This window comes from Channa argus, chromosome 14 (assembly GCF_033026475.1).
Source record: "Channa argus isolate prfri chromosome 14, Channa argus male v1.0, whole genome shotgun sequence".
Taxonomy (NCBI): domain Eukaryota; kingdom Metazoa; phylum Chordata; class Actinopteri; order Anabantiformes; family Channidae; genus Channa; species Channa argus.
This window is the reverse complement of record NC_090210.1, coordinates 2682086-2704597: the sequence shown is the minus strand read 5'-3', so window position 1 is coordinate 2704597 and position 22512 is coordinate 2682086. Positions and strand designations below refer to the sequence as shown.

At 40.7% G+C, this 22512-nt stretch overlaps 1 protein-coding gene across 11 annotated transcripts in view; it reads right to left on the bottom strand.

Annotated features, from left to right (window-relative positions):
* Window positions 1-22512, bottom strand: part of LOC137098197 (adhesion G protein-coupled receptor L2-like) — a 125003-nt gene that overhangs the window by 62390 nt on the left and 40101 nt on the right. For 3 of the 11 annotated variants that reach the window (XR_010910584.1, XM_067474177.1, XM_067474178.1), the window contains exons 1-2: window positions 21074-21808; window positions 1756-1968 (exon numbers count right to left, since the gene is read on the bottom strand). Coding sequence is in view for 10 of the 11 variants with exons in the window: in XM_067474177.1 (XP_067330278.1) it covers window positions 1756-1831 (76 nt within the window). In the remaining variant the exon portion in view is untranslated. Of the gene's footprint in view, window positions 1-1755; window positions 1969-21073; window positions 21809-22512 lie in introns of those variants that run through there. The other 8 variants (XM_067474174.1, XM_067474175.1, XM_067474176.1 and 5 more) reach the window with 7 other exon arrangements.

Here is a 22512-nt window from a genome sequence, read left to right as displayed (position 1 = left end):
TACAAACACTGAAACCAACAGTAAACTGAAAGTCTGTCAGCCTCCATTTTGGATTATTGAGGTTGGAGACCAAGAGTCCACTTTACAGTCCACTAGTTAAATTAAACAGCAATCTTGTGCAGACATCTTGAAGTTGCACAATTGATTCTTGCTTACATCCAAACGCTGTAAAAAGTTATGACCATTTCGAGCCCTTGGGGCAACATTACAACAATTTTTCATAATGAAGAAACACCCAGTGGTGCAGTTTGTCTTTCTGATGTTTTCTTAATCATTATGATCAAGAACAGAGGCCTATGGCACAGAAGACTAAAATAATCCAGGTCTGACATTGACTGATATGACCCATGAATAGAGGCAGGTTATTGTTGGTTTTAGTCTATGTAGGGGGACTTACAGAAAAATACTATCACTATATGAAATGGCTTAACCTTTAATACAGTTTTCCTGGTAGTGATTCATTCCATTTGTTTTTGCACAGACAGAATTAATTTGTGAAAGTAGAGAATCATATGTTGTTCATTCCTTGACTTTATGTTGCATGGATTTTGACGGATACACAGATCATAGACCCTGGGATGCAGACCCTCAGGGTTGGACAAAGTAAAGGTGAGTGGCATGTGGATAGAATATGAACACACACTCACACACACACACACACACACACACACACAAACACACATTCCTTTATTGATGGATGGGCAAATATGCATTCTTAGGCCTGAGAGCCCTCACATCAACTGAAACCCAAAACCAGAAGATTGTGCATACCAAAGCAAAGAGGAATCTTTAAGAAATTCAACAGCACCATTCAACTCAGTTTCTAAGCAAGGCCAAATCAGAGGGGCCATTCTTCAAATGCCACAGGAAAACTTGTCAATATTATCTAAAATTGCTAATCGACAAAAAAAAATAAATAAAAAAAAATAAAATGCATCTCTGCTTGAAAACCTTTGGGATTGCCTGCTCCAGTCTCCCAATCAGTTTTGGTTAACAAATTGTACACGAGAGCCAGACCTGAAATATACATTTTTGGGTGACTTTGTTTCGAAGTGAAATTGGACTGAAAGGGGGGGGAGAAAGTAGTGCCCATCATAATTAGTGATTTTGATAGGTATGTAAAAGACAGACTATTTTGTGACAATACTTGTAATTACAGCCAAATGCACTAATCAAAAAATGAGAAAAGGAACCAAGAGTGAGCCTTCGGGTATCATTGCAGCCAATTAAAAATACTGATACATTCTTTCACCAGGCTGCTACTGAATCAAGTGCCCTGCGTTTAAAGATTTGAGGTATAGTGCCTTCTCAGAATGAGTATTTATTTGCAAATAAAAAAAAATAAAAAAATTCTTATTCTCTGCGGCCTGAACGTATGCTCAGACATTCTTTTATAAAGCTTATCGTGCTGAAAAGCTGCAGCTGAACCTTAAGGGGAAGGACTCTGACATATCGTTTGAGTGCTGCTTTGGAAGTGAAAAAATGTGTCAGTTGAGTGTCCAGGGGTTGCCAGTAATATTCAGTGAGTTTAGTACAAAGTGTTTAAAACACCTTTTTCCAAACTCCAAGGGTAAAACAACTAAAGGAAATCTTTGCAACCTTGCTACATAACAGTCCTTCACTCCTTTTGTGTGGCCACAACAATGTGTGCTAATAAATTCAACACATTCATAAGCTGAATAATAAGTGGCTTCTTGAAAGGCTGACCAGAATCACATTAACGCTACTTTTTTTGCCAACTCCATGGTAACTCACCTTGTGAACAGTGAAAGCAAACGAGAAGGAGCAAGAGGCAGTGAAACACTGGACACCTCCACAGTGCAGAGGCCATTGTGTGCCGTATACAAACAATCCAAAGAGCCGGTGGCTAATAATAGCGGTTCACTGTGTTGGAGATGGAGAGCAGGACGTTGGGGCGATGTCAATGATCAGCAGTTGTTAGAGAGGCATCACCAATTATCTTCTCATCTGGAAAGAGAGAGAAAGGAGTGTGGTCATTAATAGCTCCTACAAATGTTCACTGCAAAAGAAGGGGTCATGTGTGAGCTGCTTATGAAATGAAGTCAAATACATCGGAACACAATAAAAATGTATTTCCTGCTGCTTGACTGAATGAACAAAGTCATCTTTCCAAAAGTTTTATAGAAATAATAGAACCTTGTTTTTACATGTTTGTAAGGGCACCGACAATGATTCAACACTTGGCGGCAAGTCACAAATTAATGTTTACACTGCTTCATATTCCCCACTCTTCCCTGTTCAACCTTCCCCATTTACTCAAAGATCCCCGCGGGAGTGAGCTTGTCGCTGCAGCAACACGTTCACGCACAACGCCATTAGAGACATGGCCGCTTTGTGAGCTACTTTTGTCTCTTTCCTTATCAAGGGAGGGCAAAAACAGTCCTTTTGTCTCCAAAAGCAGCAAAAGGTTAGAGACTGAGACACGCTAACACACCAGACAGATAAGCCGCTTACCAAAGTCTAACACTGAGAAGAAGGGATGTGTTGTGTCATATGTGAAATGCCACACACACACACACACACACACACAAACATACGCAGAGACACACGTATGCCCAAGGACACACCCGCGCCGACGTCGACGCACATGCAGAAGAAGCATCCCTGAACCCACATGGGCGCACACACACACACACACACACACACACACACACACACACACACACAGACATATTGTGTCTTGTTTATTCCCTTGTGGTTGCCATCCAACATCTCCCCAGTGCACACACTCAGACACACACACACCCGCATTATACACAGGATCGGTCACTTGGTAGCCGTCGCTATGCAGAGGAGAGCGAATGTTTCCCGTTTATAAATGCAGCTCCTTCAGAGCCACCCGTCAACCACCCTGATTATTTTATAATGAACCTAAATTTGAACAGCAGAGCAGTCAGCGCTGATCGCTCTCCGGGCCTTACTAATGCGCCTGGATATTTTTGGCAACTTGAAAACCAACAAAACATGGGAAGCGTTCACATTACCATACGGAGTAACAATTTTAATGCACTGTTGGATTCATTCTATACATAACCAATGCTTGGTTGAAAAAAAAAAAAAAAAAAAAAACAGGCCCACTGGATCTGCACCCAGCCTGAGAGCGTTTATTTTCCTTTGAGATCACCCTGACTAAGCAGCTGTGCAGGACGTTGTGCGTCAAGGAAACTTACATACTGCATACAACTTCAGATTTACCAGCTAAACCTGGGTAGTTGATGAGAAATGATTCCTCTTTCACTTGTTTATCTGCCTGTGGCGCCGTACTAGATCAGATAAGACTGAACTGGAGGGTACTTGGTCTCCTGCATGAGAAGTCTTACACTGTAGGAACTGAGGGTGATCATACACTCGAGTTTTTTAACCAAGACACAAGTTCAATAGTGGGCAAGTTCAATTCCACAAGTTCAGTTCTCTCGAGAGGCACGTGACTTATTCCTTAACCATTTATCATCCCCAAATTTAAGGCCTGGGGCCACTCAGGGGCAACGGTGGTGGCAGTTAACAAGAGGTGACTGGAAACTGTCGGCGGCACACCCCCCCTGCCCTTTGGGCCTGCTGGGCCCGCTGAGCCACTCAGCCCCCCCCCCAGACACCAGGGGGTGAGAGCCTGCCAGGCCTTGCGGGTGAAATTTTGGTCTTACCACCCTGGGGTTCTTTCTCCCGATCAGCTGTCGCCCTGCTGAGTAACACGTTTCCTTTCTCTCTTAAGCTGGTGGAGGACACAGCCATGCTCATCTTCCTAAAAACACTGTTTTGTTTGGTAGGATTTCTGCACTGAATTGGCCCGGACTTGAGATAAAAGGATTAGGCGATTAACATTAAGATGCTTTACACAAGTACTGACAGACGTGTCATAATTTCACATCAGGGGACAAGGGGGAGGGGGGGGGGGGGGGAGATGACGGTTGTCGGGGGCTAACGTGTTCTTGAGCAGAAAATGATTTTAAGAGGTACGTGAGGCATCGTTAACCCCTAAGTGACTGAGCTTATCAACACCAATTCACCCCCACCATCCACCCCCAGGGCTGGGAATTGAGGTTACTTGTTACTTGGCCAGCAATTTGTGCATAATAAGCATCATGTTCCACTGAGGCAGATATGTTAAAAAAGGTGCACAGTTATGAGTAACTGTCACCACCTACACTAAATCTAATGAGCTGAAACATATAATATAGACCAGAAGACCACAGTTTAAATAGAAGTTATTCTTTCCATCTGCACATTGAGCGTGTCTTCCTAAAAAAAAATTATATAAAAGTATACATACGTCCCCCATGTTATTCTATTAGTATGTCTTTCTTGAAGTAAAAAAAAAAGTAAAAAAATCTACCAATGAAATGAAACATGATATGCAAACATTCACGACATCTGTTTTTCCTTTGTCTCCTATACATACACAGTGGAATCCCAAGGAGGGAAATCTATCATCAGTAAAGATAATGGAGAAAATCACAGTCCAGAGCAAATTTTTCAAATCGGCCCGATAGAAATAATAAGCAAGCATTTAAAACAGGACAGCAAGCAATTAAAACATAATTAAAATAAATGGATAGAAGGAGACAGCCCACATGTCTTAACAAGTACAAGGCTGTATGTAACAGCCGGCTGAATGAATGTGAGGCTCCTTTGACAAAGCCTGTGTCTGCCTCACTCAAGCTGGAGAGGCGTCCACTGAAAGACGGAGTGAAAGAAGGGGGGAGTTTCTAAGCTGGACTAAATGGGTGGGAGAGGGAGAGTGGGGGGAGCAGAAGAATGGAAGGGGGAGAAAAGAGAGGGGTGGCAGGGTCACTGTGCAGGATTGACAGCCTGTGAGTATGGCCTGACCCCCTGGGTTCGCCTCCAAGTTTTCTCCACAGGCTTAGAGAAGACAAAAAATAAAGCAGAGGAATGTTAATTTATTTTCAATTGTCACTGCGGAGAAGAGAGAAGTAAAGAGTGCATACATACATATCAAGTAAGACTCGAAACAAAACTAATGCGCAAGTCTAAGTGTAAGCTGAAAACCCACAAGTGAAATAGAGATGTGGCTCTGCATCTTGCCAACACAATGATTCCTCTTCCACTCTCCAAATAACTACTAATTTGGAGAACTTTCTGTCCCGCCCCCATGCCCTACATTCAGGACCCCCCCCCCCAAAAAAAAACACATGTGAGAGGGGAATTTCAAACATCAGAAATTGCTTGATGGGCTAGAAGTAGGAGACGGGAACTACAGAAACTAAGAAAACACAGCCTCCAGACAGTTTCTTCCCCCCCCCCCCCCCCCCTTTTCCTCAGTGCACCCTGATGTTCCCAAGAAACTCTTTTGTCATGACAGTCCTGTCAGGGCTGTGCTTTCAACCCCAGCAGGGACATGATGTCATTTCCTTGGCTCCACCAGAGCTGCAGAGAAGTTGGGATCAACTGCCAGACACGGAGATGGGCCGACACAGTCTGCAGAGAGCGTTTCATTAGCACAGCGCTGATAAGATATACTACTATTAGGATAACGTGCTAAAAACTGTGCTTTTTTTAGGCACAATAAACACTTATCAAATGGATTGATAGCTAAAACAATTGGTAGCTTAACTAATTACACAATTGATGCATATTTATGTCCATTTCTTTTTTGTCGTGGACCTTCCCAAATAAAGTGTGGTCTTAAAGTGATCTTAAAATAAATGTCTTTGGGTTTAGAGTAATTTCAATCTATAATCATGAATGCTGAGATACTGTAATGAGTCTTAAGGATTAACAATAGTGTTAACTCTTAAGAGGAACACGATGTCTTAAACAGAGCTTTGTTTTTTCATTAAACGACTTCATTGCAGCACAAACAGAGTGATAACATTATGTTGTTCTGTATGTTAAACATATTGCACTGTTTGCTTCAGAGGTGCAACTAACATTCAATCTAAACATCATTTTTTGGAGAATGACTAGATCTGAATTCTTACCTGCTTTTTTTCCTTCTCCTGTATTAATTACAGCTGGATTCTGTGTTTATACATTATTCATATTAACAGGTGTCTTTTCATAATGGCTAATAAATCACAGGACTAAATCCTTTGTTTAGGTCTGGGTCAGAATGAGTTCCTGTGTAACATTTAAATATGCAAAAGTCTAATTTGGGGCACTTAAAGTGCAGCTTTTATGTTTTGTCTTCTTTTTTGAGATGGCTCTCGGTTTAAAGGAGACCTTGGTGGAAAAAAACTAAACAGGCTTTTAAGTTGAAACATTCTTCAGTGCAGCCTAAAAAACCGCTGAAAGGTGCGACGCCTCACTATTTTGTTAAGCAGGCACAACAGTTGGTGTGTTCAGCAGCTCTTGGCCAAATGATTGAGGCAGTAGATAAGATAGAGTGCCAGCGGGCAGATGGACATAGTGAGACAGAGAGGGTTGAGCAAAGAAGCTTAGTAAAGTGAGGAGAACAAAGAATACTGAGGCTGAACAACCAGGTTAGTGTCAAGCAAAAAGGAGAGAAGGTGGTGTGTAGTCTTCAAAAGAAGTGGTGTAGACGAGCTAACATTTGGGAGAAATGGGTAAAAGTGGGTGTTTCTGTTGAAGGTTGTGGTGGAAATCGACTGTAACCAAAATAATTAAACCTGCCTGAAACCTCATCGTTGCTGTCACTATCTCAATCCGTCTGTCAAAAGCAAAAGTGACTATGGTGCTGATTATGTATGATTCAGCAATTTAATCAGTTAGTCTATTCAAAGTCAGAAAATTGTGGAAAACGCGGGTTTTCAGAGTCCAAGGTGACTTCTTCCAAAAGCTCTTTTTGAATGCGCAAAAGTCAAAAAACCCAAACGTATTGAATCTGCAGTGAAAAGGCAGAAACCTGGAACTTTACAACAAGAAAAAACTCGAAACATTTCAATGTCTAAAACCGCTTTAATAGCAATTTTAAGAGTAAAACAATTTCCTGATCCACCAATTTTTGCATGTTTTTGACGGACAATCTTAGAACATCACGAATCCAGATTGAGAGGTGATAGAAAATTGTGTTGTTTTGCTTCAGTTTCTATATAGTTCATGGTTTGGTTGGTTGTTTTTGGGGGGATTGTGTGAGGTCATGTTTTAATTTTGGTTTATATGAGCCAGCATCAGCTAGTTAACCCTTTATTACTACTATTATGGCTCCAAACATTACTAACAACACGTTTTTTTGGTTTTTCTTTATCAGCTTGTTTAAGCCGTTAAGGCTACTCAGGATTCATTCGCCAGCAAATGACAAATGCAAATACACTTTGCATTCTGCACCTAAACATTGTATAACAGGCTTCTTTAGACAAAAATGGCAAAGGGAAAATAGCTAAAATGTCAGATTCGCTCTCTAATGTTGTGCTGCAGGCTACTCTGAGCTTAGCGGCCGTTTCAGGTTGGCATTGAAATGAATAGGCTGACCTCAGAGCGTTGGTTAAGCAGGAGGGTCACCAGAGAGGAGCAGGGAGCAGCTCAACACTGACATGGAAAAGAGAGGTTTCTCCTATCAATCAGTCTCTTTATAAATTTACTGAAAGCCTCACTTCTCGCCTCCTCCACACACAGTTCTAGCACTCCTCGGTGTGCTCTTTATCCAGACACACGCCCACACACACACACACACACACACACACACTGCTCACCTCCAGCTTACTGCATTGTTAAAGCACATTTTTAACAAGGAAAAAAGAAAAGAAAAAAAAAAAAGTTGGCTTGGCAACGTCACCCCGAACTAAACTCACAACACACGCAACAAATTCATTCACTCCCTCAACATGCTTCACAGCAGGTGATGTGTTGATGTTCACACCTTCTGTGGAAAAATGCATTGACACCACATAAAGTTTTTTTACACGCCAAAGCCCCTTTCGGACTGGGTTAGTCTTCAGCAAATATGTGAAGTAGTAAAGTAGCTGCTAATACACCACATCTGTGATGTTAATGAACAACATGCAGGTGAAGGAAATTCCGTGTAATCAGTCTCCAGTATTCGAGAAGCCCACTCTGGTGCTGCCACTGCACCAAATATACATCATAATAATCAAAGATCATTTCTGATGACAACTTGTTCAAGCAATGGCAAAACAGCAAGCGAGACAAAAAGGGTGTAAAAAAAAAAAAAAAGGAGGAATCTCGGTTTGGGGTAAAAGCCAGAAAACCGTGCATAGTCCTTAACACCCAAAAAGGAAATGACACGTGATGTGCGAATTATCTCGGGGTTGTCACTTCGGATGGGACTAGCTGAGGTTTTATCGGAGGTTATTTCTGCTGGGCACAGGAGGTCTCAGATTTAGCCAGGCTCTAAAATCCAAACAAGTTACTGATGGATGGGGCTAAAATTTGAAAACATGCTCAATTTGTGATTACATTTCCCCCCCTACCTGTAAAATGAATCCCAACCAAACAGGCTTGTGATAAAAATGATACAACAGCTAAGTGACACGTTGTGATACACTGCTAAAAGTGAAGAGTAGCAAGTTTTTACTAATAAACATATGCAAACACCAATAATTTGTGAGAGAAGAGAGGCCAAGCAGATCTAAAAATACCAATCGAAAACACAAAATTATTTTCCAATTGGTTATCGGGCTTTAAATATTATTGTTTAAATGAGCCAAACAGTGGCATTATTAATGCACTACTGCAATTAAAAGCTCCTACCTGAGCTCAGATGATTGGTCACTTGTCTAATTAGTTGATCAACAAAAAACTAATTTGCAGCTATGTTGATTATGAGACTTTTTTTTTTTAAATGTGAATGTGACAATAAAGTTGACTTTATTTTGCTGTTGCTACTTGGGTTACATTATACAGATACACAATTAAATGTATCTGATTTGTAGACTGGTTGGACAATAAAGCCATTTTACCTCGAGCTCAAGAAATTGGGATTTTTCACTATTTTCAGATGATTGCAGGACAAGTTTGCAGCACACTCAATAATCAGATATTAGCTATAGCTAGATATAAAAACATGGCATTTGTACCTATAATAAGAACTGATTTTTTCTCATCTCAAACAAGTGGTATTTTACAGGAGAATATCTACTGTAAATCAATATATAGGTGAATTATTACTATTTGAACTAAGACATAGCCCAGAATCCCAGAATCACTGCATACTGCTGTCTTTTACTCAAACTGCAGGCCAAACTTCCTCTAATCAGAAAGAAAGAGCTGTAAAAAAGCTGCTCAATCGCGAGTTAATAGTGATGTTAGTGAGTAAATCCAACTGAAAATACAAAAAAAGTGTGTGTGGGTGTTCAGTCGTTACTGAGCACATTTTACACTAATAATTAAGTTTGAGGCAACACCTGCTACAGTTAAGAAACATCTTCCAGTAATTTCAGCATCATCCTTCCTACCTCGTGTATGTCACCAGTTAAAAGGGTTTTTGCGGATAGTGAGATTTTATCTGCATCACAAGAACATAAAGTGTTAAGCAGACATTTACATCCCTCGCTACGTTTCCCCCTGACATCCTGATTTACACTTTACGCTCACTGCATTTACTTATTGATTCTTAGAAGCTATTTAAAGTGATACGGCAACTGAAAAGTGACAACTTAATGGCTCACTGTGCCGACACTGATACATCCATTCACTGTGGTTTGTACATAGTTTATTGTAAAGTTTAAAGCATTGTCTAATTTTGAAGAACATTTTCTGTCCAAAATCCCGTCTGCTCTGCATTACTTATGCATGATTAGCACATGGGCTGCATTCAAACTGTGGACGTTTTGTGTGGTCTCTATTCATTCTGTGTCCTTAGTGAGTGACATGCATTAATTCATTCAGGGCTGTAATCAACCCTCGAAGCAGTGAGCTGTTTATTGAATTTGGGGCTTCGGCGTTATGTTTGTAAACAAATTCATTAAGGGACAAATAGTTAAATACAGTAAGTGCAAGTTCAGTGTGTGAAGTTCGAAAACCCAGCGGTCACATTCACAAAGGCACAAATCCTCGTACGCTAGGGCTGAAATCAATACTGCAGCATTATTTAGAACATTTTCTTCATATCAGTACACTCAGACTTGAACAGCACTACAAACTCCAGCCTCCCAAATGACCATGAACCTGAATCCCTCCGCTTTCAGCAAAAACATTATAAACTTCAGGGAGATTTATTGCAAAATACGAACGAGGCGTTTGAACACCGAGCACTGGCTAAACTGGGGAGTCCATGTATATCATTCGATAACAAGTCTAAAATAACACAGAGCTGAAATAACAATAGCCAATTAACTAATTAGCCAACTGGCAAAACATTTATCTGGTTACTCTGAGCTCAGTAACTGGCTATTTTCAAAATCACTTTACCATTTAAGTCATTTTTTGAATCACGGTAAAACTGAGTGTTAGTGAATTTTGTGGTCAGACAAAACAATCAATGTTATGACCATCTTGGGGAGTTATTGTAGTAATTTTTTACTATTTTGTAACATTTTATGAAATCTAACAATTAACAAATCTGTGATAACAATTATTATTTCCATCCCTAATATACTCACAATTTCTTAAGGAAGTCACTTAACTGTGTTAAAATCTTATGTATTAAATCATCTTTATACGGAGAACAACAAAAGCTTCCATTACATTACAACCCAATGAAGTAAAAAGGTATCACAACATGCCACAACATGTCACACTCTACATCACATGATAAAAAAAATGAAATGGTAAAATGGTTAATTATGTCGAGAGTCAAACAACTGTCAAACGCTGCCTAGACACAAGCAGCTCTTTAATGTTGTTTGGCTTTTCTCTTTCAATGAGAAAAAGGTTTTATTCCACCTAATATAAAATAGTATTAATGCACCTAAAGCTCCATGTAGAAGAGCTGTGGTGAGTAAAAGCCTATTAATATATAATGATCAGGATTCCAACAAGACTTAGCCAAGACTACAGTTTCTACAGTCTTTCTAAACATATGTCTACTGGTTGTGTTCAAGTTAGTGTGGGTGGAAAAAAAACTGGAATTGGATTTTTGAGAATGTAAAAAAATGTAAAGGTCTGGTAAAAAAAAAAAAAAAAAAAAAAAAAAAAAAAAAGCCTACCAGGAATTTGATTTCATTCATGAAACCACTGCAACACAGCTACATTAGTCCAGTAAAAACTGCCTCGTATACCTAAGTAATAACATAACTGTTTTCTAATGAGTGCCGTGAAATTACTGCTGATAATGTTATGGACCCACCACCATGTTTAACAGTCGGCAACAGACAAACCATCAGAATGCAGAAAAAGGAGGGGGAGAAATGCTTGATTCCTTTTAGCTCCTCAAAGTTTTGTTTCTTATGACTGGTGAACTACTGCGTTTTGGAGAAAAGAGTTTTCTAAAGGGCACCATCACTTTCACAGCCTGCTTGGTACAAGCAAACATACCGAGCTAAGATGATTGTTCAAATATGATTACTCTAAGTTTTAGCCTTTTTTATCCATTGTAAAATGTGTAAGTCTGTGTGTAAAAAACACTGACAGAAGACATCAGTACTGAAAAAATTGTGGTTATGATTTGATATATACTGCTTTGACATTAGCAATGTCATATACTGGGATGTTTTAGATTATTAACTGTAGGAAAACTGTCATGTATACTGAATATATGACACGTGGATAATATGAGAGCAACAAGCATCAGAGCAGCGAAGAATCAGCACCTCTATCCATCTAAAATGAACCACTGTCTGCCACTAAGTTTTTTTTCCCATAAGCTTTACTTTGGTCTCCACCAAGTGCTAAGTAAAATATTTTGTTCTTTGCCAGTTAAATGTTCACCACATAGTGCTGAACAGGCAGTTTTTTTACTTTTTTCTTTTATACGTGAAAGAGTTGCCTGCTGTTGCTCAGTTACACTTAAGAGCAGTGAGATTGAACCAAAACTAAATACTGCAGATTTTGGGGGATAATAATTTGTTGGTTGGTTTTGAGTTACTGAAAAAAAAAAAAAAAAAAAAAAAAAGGTTTTATTGCTCTAAAAAAAAAAAATAGTATTGGTGCTGAGTGTTTCACATGTTGTCAGGAGTTTCAGTCTGTTCCCATTGCCACCTTTAATTATTTAAGGTAATTCAAGCAATAAGCTGATACTTGCACAATTCTAAGTTCAAATGTGGTGACAAGCCTCTTTTGAAGCTGACCCATAATTGATTATTCAGCCAGATAACATTCTTTGCAGAAGCAGCTAAAATGTGGTTACATCTCCATAAAAAAAGAATCAAATAAGAATATAAGTCTTGTTTGAAGACACGTTATTGGTAAATGAGTATGTGTCTGCAATGCTTGTGAATTAAGGAAGACTAAAATATTTCATTAAAGTTTGAGGGAGATGAGGAAAATAAGATTAAATTCATACCCGGATGTTCTGAACTGCAAATCATCACAAAACAAAACTCCTCAAAATCCCTGAGGGACAGTTTTGGACCCTGATTATTTAGACTTGAAAATTGTGTTTTAACACAATTTGTCTAAAACATCATTAAACATGCTCCATAATATTGAACTGTACTATCCTGTTCGAATCTAATAGCATTTATTAAAGGATGATTATTCTGAATTACTGGTCTGATTAGAAAAAATCCTTCTGTAGAGACACATTATTTCACTAAGGCTTAAAATATCAAGCTAATATCTCTTACCCACTCTGCTCAGCTCTACTATTGGTTGTATTGAGTTGGAAATGAGCCATGGACTTAATATGTACACACGCTGTGGGCCAGGATGGGTTTTGAGCTTGTTTTCAATTCAAAGTCATTTATTTTGTTGTTCTCAGTGCTGGTTTCTATTAATTTGTCCACCCACTCTGTCTGTTCCTTTGGAAACCGAGACACAGGCATCTGCAGCACTTCCAGTGGGAAACTGGAGCTGGTTGTACTTGTTTTTCTTGTTTCTTTGTACGTAATTACTTTCTTGTTTTCTTTTTGTCTTTTACCAAGTCAGTTTCATTATTATCAAAGAGTAACTACTCCTGATTTGGCTATAAACCACACCGTTTTAATTTGGAAAGACGGACCACTGCAGGTTTACTGATGGACCGAAAACCTAAAATTTGTCCCATAGCAGTCAGACTAATCACCTGCTGCAACTGAAAAGCTGAAAACCTATTTTTCCTAAGGACTCCTTGTGGATGCAGCCATTAACAAGTCAGAATGGACAGAAATAAACGTAATGAGACAACACAGCTCTGATGAACAACAGTTTCCAAAATTGTAGGTCCAATCTTGGAACGCAACACAGGTCAAATTTCATGTGTTAAACGAATCCAAATCTGTGAGATGTTCGACAAAAGATTTTTTTTTTTTTGGGTCAAATTGGGTCACGTTTTATTAAAAAGCCTCCATGTCTCAAAAAAAAACAAACCAAACCAAAAAAAAAAAAAAAAAAACAGTAAAAAAAAAAATCAAAAATAAACAGTGAATTTCAGCTTGTCAAATTAAACACTATAATACCACAATTTTTACTGGGAGTTTGTTCTGCCTGCCCCACTTTAATGCAAACCGAAGGGCTGTACAAGTGCACGGAGATTGAGTTGGACCAATAAGCACAGTGCATGCTATAAGAATAAGGACAGCTGTCAGGGGGTACGGGGGTCCATTTACTGGTTAAGGATAGGTTTTGCCTGTAAATGCAGCTACGTGTGCAGTGAAGTGAGACACAGTCAATCATTCTGTGTTTGCAGCATGTTACAGTTTGTCATTCAGGGTCAAACAGGCAGCTCAAACATCTATATGACTGTTAAAAAACACCATTTGTTTTTTTCTCCAGGAAATATTCATAAGTACAGTTTATACTGGCTGGGAGCAATAATATATCAATAAGCTAACTTCACATGAGAAAATATTAGCCCAATGTTAAATTTTGAACTGTGCTAAACAGTTAGACAAAACCACATGGACTGGGAACAGCAAGGCAGCCAAAGTGACATCTTCTTTTTAAATGTGATTTTTTTCAACTAACAGTCCAAAGATATTCAGCTTAAGATAACACAAACCCATGAAAAGCAGAACATCCAGCCAAAAGCCAGAGAATGAATGATTTGTATTGTGAAAAAAAAAAAAAAAAAAAAATAGACTAAACAATGACGGGATCATTAAAGTAGTTGCACATCAATTTTCTTTTAATCAGCTAATCAAATTATCAATTAACTTATTCATCTCAAGTAGCTACAAGCATTAATCATCATATCAAACACTGCCCTCCCCTGAAAGCCCCCCCCCGCCCCCCCCCCAAAAAAGAACTTCAGCTTCTCATCACAGTACATCACTGACTTGAGGATCATGTTTTAATAAAAGCACCCAACTTGAAACATTTGTTCCTACAATACATAAAAAAGCTGTGTCACACTGCCTTGTGTACTCCCCTATAAACCAACAAGTATAAGCACCAAATACACAGCCGCCATATCACCTCTCAACACTTCAAACACACAGAAAAGGCTTGTGTAGATGCAACACTTTTCTTTGCTGCCAAGTTTTCCTTGAGCTTAGCCCAACACTAGTGTAAAGGATGCAGGCTTCTTTTATTTTATTTTCAGCCCCTTGCCTCCGTTTTTTTTTTTTCTCCCCTCCTCCAGTACATCATTCCTTTGAGTGTTTGTGTGGTGTCCCTTAGTTACCGGATAAGAGACCCAGCAGCTCAGAGAGTTAAAAGCCTGCCCTGTCCCACTCGTACGAACAAGACCATCAATAATTCACCCTCATCTGGAAGCATTATCTAACAGTCTTATAAAAATTTTAAGATTGTGGGTGACAACACGGAACCATGAAGGAAGTGCTCCGTGCGAGGACACTCCAGATGGCAACAACGTTGGCAACAGATACGAGGGAGACTCGTCCGCAGCGTCAAGTCAAACTGCCCGGAAAACGCTGATGTAACCATTACACGCCAAAGACAGGCAGAATTAAAGGATCGTCGACTAGGAGACACATCTCCTCTCGTCGCCACCAGCCCTCTGCAAGTGTGCAAGTGCAGCACGGAGGTGGAAGCATTTGTTCGGCTGTATTAACGCCCAGGCTCATTCTCATTGACGGTGAAATCCCTCTAAGCCTAGATCAATTACACCCAGCTCTGCTGTAATTAAAATGTCCTAACAAAGGTCTTAGGAGCACAGGACAGAGCCCCCTACCCATTAAATATAAGCTCAGTCCAATCTATAGCACAATCTCCCCAAAAAAATACTTTTAGATTAGATTCAGGTTTTCTGTCGTGATAAGCACAAAAGCATCCGTGAATGGCCGCTGTGCTCACACAATCAGTCTTTTTTATTCTTTTAATAGGGTCAAGATGTGATTTACGATGATGCACAAAGCACACGACCTCACGTGAAACACAATTATGCTGCTGTATATGTCCAATGTAAATACATCAAATGAATCCATCGTACAAAACCTGTGCTTTCTTGGAGCCCTGACTACTAAGAAAATCAATTTTTTGTTCTGTTAAGTACTTCTGACGCTTGACTATGCTCTGTAGAGAAATGACAGAATGCTTATGAGTTTCCTAATTAAAACTCAGCAGTGGAGTGATTAGCAATCACAACTCTACTCTTCAAATATCAAGATCTGATTTGCTTGGCTGATCAACAACAAGCTTCCTTCTCTCACTGCAACTCACAGTCTCTCATGATTTCAGTATTAAGGAGGCTCTTGAAATGGAGGAAATCAACACAACTCCACAAGAAAGGGCTCAGCTGAATTTTTAGTTCCACATTTCTTTTTTGTTTTTTTTGCCAGGATGCCATTTAAGTTTTTTTTAATCTTGACTGCCAGAAATCATAAAATGGATTATACATGGCCGCTGATGAACGCTTGAATGTTTTTAGTTTTAGACGATAATTCATCATAGTACGAAACCCCAAGTATAAAGGGTCAATAACGTTACTTCTGGCAGCCACCAAAATTAAACTTGAAAGCTGTTCCCTCGTTGCACCGTGGAGGGACTATTCCACAGACACGGAGAGAGCAAGATGGCTGACTGCACTGACACATTGTGAAAGCATGCCTTGCCATCCTGGGTAATAGATTCTCTTTGCTGTGTGACTCCCACCGCTTCTCATCTTCTGTGACAACACCTGCCAATCAAAGCCCAGGGAACGTTCAAGGGCTTTGACAATATCTCTTCACCTTGAAAACACATTGGTTTCATCACAAGACTCCAAGTGGAGCCAAGCAGGCATCAAATAGCATTTGATATGGCATCGAAAGACCTGGAAGCCTGCAGGTGTACAGCTCCCTGAAAATTGGCTTTAAAAGTATTCTTTCTATACATAAAGACACAACAACGAAAACAAATGCCAGCAATACCGTGGGAGGTGACATTTGGTGTTGGACAGAAACGGCACTGCATGAGCAGAGTGGTAAGTACGGAAGGGTTTTATGATCCATTGTGAGAATGTGCAGCCAAAAAAAACAGAGGAAAGCAGAAGAACTTTAAACATATTTAATTTTGACTTTCAATAGACACAATAACTGGATTCGGGGAAACAAATGTGCGTGCGCTGTTCATGTGAAAGCACTTAATAGAAGAAGAGGTCAAGATGTCTATTACATGCAGAGGCTGTAGGGCCTCTGCATTGCTCATTTGGAAAAGAAAACACGGGTGAGAGTTTGTACCTGTTCAAATTTCCTTCTCTTCAGTGCAAAACGAGAAATAACCATGTTACACTGCATAAGTCCGAGTGATTTACATTTTTATGTGATTCATGAACACCACGAAGGAGGACAGGCAGAGATTTTCGTGCGGTGAAGCATGGCCTGAACCTCAATTTCTAGGATAATTACATGATACTATTTAGGAAGTTGAGGAAGAGAGGAGCATTTCCTCAGTCGAAGACAGATGACCTGTCAGATACACCTAATACCAACACAAAGCCTTCAGCCTTTAATCTGCACACTTCCTGTGACCTATACAATGACAGAACCAAATAAAGCACACTATCTTTGCAGCCCCCTGAGACAGAGCAGTGTCCTCATATGCTAATGTCATCCAGAGTTGGAGAAGAAGCTCTGAGGGCGGCCCAGACGACTTACAGGTCAGCGCTAATCTCCTGATATATGGAGCCTAAAGACCCGGGACACATCCATCACGTGTCGCCGACGGGTCCCCAACTGGGACAGATCTGCGAGCACCAAAGGGTTAACGCACACCCCAGTAGGACCTCTGATGATCCATCACGGAAAGAAGCAGCTTTCCTTTTGAGCGGAACACCCTTTACCAACATTAACCGAGGGAGTCGCTTTCTTAGCGGAGAGCTCAGCTGTGAGTGTATATAGAGCCAGCGTGACTGCTAGACCTCAGTTCCAAGCCTCTGTTGATCATTAAACATCCATTTTAGACCAGTGGGGGAAAGTTGACTATCATTTTCAACACGGGAGGTGGCAGTACGGGAGAGATGTATTTTCTCGAAGAAAAAGAGGCGAGACTATATATCAATCCATCTGGTTAACTACCCTAACGCATAATCATTCGTTCCAGTCTTCTGTCTCTTTATTTTTGAGGTGAGCAACAAAATGGCTATGATGGGCTTTTGCAGTTAAATGAGAAACTCACCCCAAAGCACTTTCTGTAGTACTTTCCTGTTTTTTTTTTTTTTTTCTGGGGCTAACAGGGCCAAATGTGAACAACAAGAGTGCAGCTCCGATGCAGTTTTAGAAAATGTTTTGTTGCTGGGGCCTCTTCTCAGCATCACCAGTAAATGTCAGGTTTGGTGTCAGCCCCTCAGAATCAGACACTACTTTGCAGGCTCTAGACCATTTTGCAGCAACACTCACCCAGGAAGAAATCCATCTTAGACGGAGCGCTCGTGCCAATTTCTCCACCGACAGCAGCCTCAACAGAGCAGAATACATGTACCTCTCCTCTTCAGCAGCTTTTTAATAATTTGAACAACCGGCCTCAGCTCAACTCAGCACACCACAGCATGGTTTCCACTTCACCTTTACTTTTTCTTGACTCAACAAACTCACTACACTTGCTTGTGCTATTGCTCCTGCACTATGCTACACACATACGATGCAGAGAGCCCTCTTCTCCAGGCTTTGTTAGAAGGCATTGCAGGGAACACTAACTGGAGGAGAAGTAGACTTAATGTAAAGTCAGTAAAACAGGAGAAAAGAATTACACCATTCACCTGAAATGCACTGAACATCACAAAGTGATGTAAAGCTTACTTCTCTTCTAAGACCAATCCAATCCAACCTGCCCCATCTACTACCATTCATCGTTCCTTCTTCCTCCTCTCTCTCTGCCCATTTGTTTGTTTCTCAGTGAGTGTGTCAGAGGAGTTGAACAAGACAGCTGTCAAACTCATCCACAATGAGTGAAGATGGCAGGTGAAGTCCTGCTTCTCTCTCTCTCTCTCGCTCTCGTTCCTGCTCGTGAGTTCAAACCTGCCGTCCCACTGACGCTTCCCTCAAGTTTTGTGATGTTATTTTGTCCAAACAAAAGAAAGAATGGAAGGACGAGCTCTCTTCTCTATCTGGGTAGAGGAGCAGTTGGCTCGCATTATTACTCAGGAGAGAGATGACCATGAAGGGCCCCTTCATGGTCACCGACCCCCACTGTGCCCCCGATGGCATTTACATTCCCTGTCATGCTGCACTTTCTTTCACTATTAACCTATAGTGATCCTAGTTTCAAAGTACGGCTATGCACAAAAGCAACAAAGTACTTTTTTTTTGTTTCTCTTTGTGTTTGTTACAAATGTGTGTAAGTGCTTATTCAGAGCTCCTAAACTTACCTAAATGTGCAGTGAACATTAGGCCACGTATCAACAAAAGGATTTTGGGGCTGGGGGGTGGGGGGGGGAATAAATGCATCAAAATAAACAGTGACTTGCCGCATTCTTTCTCTGACAAACAACAGCTGCACTGAATGGGAAATAAATATTATCTCTGCGACAGAAAAACGTTCAGACATTGCTAGGTGCTCAGTCTCACACAAAGCTTGAATTGCCCTCTTGTCTTTACACATACAAATCACAAAATGTGAAATTAAACCATTTATTTTGCAAAAAAAAGGAAAATGAAAATAATTTGGGGGCATATTAGCCGCAGACTGCTGCAACCAAAATATTAGTCCAAATGTGTAAACAGATTTTAAGCAACTTATTTATGCTTTTTTTTTTCACACCACAGACGCTACAGTGGGTTCTTATCCTCCCTGAAAATAAAAGACAGACCTTTGTTGGTGTTTTGCTCGCACTGAGAAATACTGGGGAAAAATGTTTTAACAGACTCAATCTTTTTAACATGACCACGTCTTTGAATGCCATCCAAAAAAATTCCACTAAATACATAGCTTTGGTGCTATATTATGGCCAACAAATTCTCCCAATCCACACTAAATCTGTTTCCAACACAAACACTTGCCTCTCACACACACACACACACACACACAACCAACTGCAGTGTCCAGCAATCCTGTGAGTAGTCTCCACCAGCAGCAACGACAGCAGCTACACTCCACCAGAACAAAACTGCTTAGAGGAAGGGGGCTGGTAGCTCAAGTTTTCCCTATTGAAATGCAGACACTTTGATATGGAAATTGTCAGTTACAAAAACCCGCTAGAATTCACACTAGCATGTATTGAAACCATTTGCGCAATGTGAGATGGGATGGCACTTCCTCCCAAGACAAGAGAGACAAATGGACCAGACCAGCATGTCTGGGGTGGGTGAGAGATGGTGTGGAGGTAGAGAGACGCTGGAGGGGGAGGGAATGGAACATTTGTCCCCCACCCTTATTTCTTCGAATTCGTACCACTCACTGTCCAAGCATTTGTTTCAAGCTGGAGCTGAAATGCAGGATTTTCAAAGAGCAGCATCTACATTCGTTAATGAAACATCTTATTATAGCCTACTGGTCTGGGAAGGATGTGACCTTTTCATCTTCAGGAGCCACTGCTGGGTATATGTCAGTATTAAGCAGCCAAAGTCAATTTAACATCATCTCAGCTGAGGACACTTTCAAGTCAAGTCAACCAAAATGGCTGGAAAGGCTTATATAATGTTGCAGTTCTCTTTCTTTAAAGGTTCGCTCACATTACCAAAAACTAAAATTGAAAAGTCATCATCTATACTTCCCTGCATTAAAGCTGTTATATAAGTACATGCCAGGGGAAGCTCTCAGTTTCCTAACTTGTCAGTATGGCTTATATAATGTTGCACCACTATCCTGATTTGGCATTGACAGTATGGATTATGTGTAAATGTTATTTAACCTTGATATTTCAGTCCACCACAGACCTGCTCTCCTGGGGTTTCTTGTTCAAGTGCATGCGGCCCTATTTCTAAAAGCATCACGTGAGAGTGAGGTACGGTTCCTTCAGCCTGTAAAAACTGTGTGATTGTGTGTGTCTGTGTGTGTAAGAAAGAGGGAGAGTGTGTGTCCCATTATCACACATGGTTGGCTCAGGACTGTGAATTATACATGTTCTGTGAAATGATCTTATTTTATAGCCGCAAAATGGAGAAGTAAATGGAGACGGCAACTGACATCCAACTACTTAGCTCCTGGACTGGGTGGAGATGTTTGTGGGAGCTCGTATTTTTATTTTTTTTCCAGCGTGTTATCACGTTGATTATCACATAAATCAATTCCCATTTGGTTCTTACGGGCTTGCAAATCATAGCAGAGTCCTGCTTTGTCATGGTGTAGCCAACATCTTAAACCAAAAAAAAAAAGAAAAAAGAAAAAAAAATCCCATTTGTAACATGTGAAAAACAATTAAAATATAAACAATATACCAGAATTGAAATTAACTGGGGACATTTGTTGGGTTTTTAATTTAAATAACACAAGAGATATGCCCTGCAAACTGACATGCACATTTGAATGAACCTTGTATCCAAGCAACTTCGTACTAATTAAAAGTCTGCAGGCCACAGCTGCTAGAAAATAACATCATATACTATGGGTCATGCATCGATCTCATCACAACTGTTTTAAACTGGCGGAGCAGCCCGTGGGCCCGTTTTCTGACATTTGCCTTCTCCTATCCTGAGAGTGCAAATACATGGTATTGATTCAGCAGAGCCATAACCCAGCATCTCCCATGAAAGACTCCAAACATCCGCTTTGAAAGGCTACTTACAGGGGTACGTCGTGCCAAAATATGGATCCCGGCGTGGAGTGTGAATTTCAGATCAACACCAGGAGCCCCCTCCTCTCTCCCCTGCCTTTTTCAGAAGAGGCCCCCCAAAAAACTAAGCAGCGGGTCGCACAAAGACGGCTGGTGTCGGCTGCATGCTCCACTTTCTTCACAGTGAACAGATGGTTGTGGTTCCTGTGGCGGGTATCTGTTCGTTTTCAAGCCAAAACGTCCGAGAACGGACGGATAGCTCCATGGCGAAGGGGGTCTGTTCAGAAGTAACGATCGCCAGCCCCCGTCTCACCCTGTTCGTGCACCGAGGCTCCTTCCGACGGGAGCGCTACGGGGAGACTGCACAAAAAAAAAAAAAAAGGATCACTTCAAGGAGACGAGATGCGCCCCAGTCTCGCTGTAAAAACCAAACTCCGAGCACGTCTCAGACACCGTGTCAAGTCTGTCTTAAAGTCAGAGATACGAGCCAGAGAGGGACGATATGAGTTGCTTGGTCTAGGCTTTCTCGGTGCTCCCGGTTGTTCCCTCTGCGCCTCATCCACACGCCGTGCAGACAGTCGGAGCTACAGCCGGACTGGAGGCAAACAAGGCGAGGAGAATCGGCGCACCGGTCCCTTGCTCTGCAGCAGCTGGCTATGGGGGAAAGCAAGCAAAACCTGGAGCGGATCGCAGGCAGGCAACGGACTGGATCCTGATACTAATTATGGCAAGCGTTCTTCGGGATAATATTAAACCCGTATCTCTTGTCTGTTCGCATTTCATGCATATGTGGAAGCACAAGCAAGTCCAGCGGTATTTCTCAGACGCTTCTGGAGTTTTACAAATCCACACCCACTATATTTTAATCAGGGGTCCCTGCTGTTTAATCAGGAGAGGTGTGCAAAAGGTGCAAGGCTGTTCATTACCACGAAAACATGCTACAGAAAGCAGCTCATATAAACAACATACTATTTTTAATCCTCTTAGTATTTTAGTGTTGCCAGCAGGAGTTTGCACCTGGATAATGAGTAAAAAAATAAAAATAAAAAATCAACAACACGAACTAATGAGGCTGAAATAAGACTTGTTTAAAATCTGGGACTCTGAAGACTTTGGAGATAAAGTGCTATGCACAAAAAGCATCTCGGTGATACGAAAATTACTTTTTATCAGATGCATTTGACTCAATATAACAGGGTTGTATTTACCAGAGAGAAGAATGGTCTTTATTTCATTACGTGTCACGCAGCCTTCAGACTGGTGTTCAGTTTAGAGCCAGGGGATGCAAAGGAACAATGTTTTGTCTACTGAACAATCAACTATAGCTGCAGTGAGTGAGATATACAGTAAGTACTGTGTACACTAGAATACGTGTGGCTATGTTGTGTACAGTATATCCACAAGTATTACTGTATGGAGAATGTACACACTAGTTTGTGAGGTTCACCAGG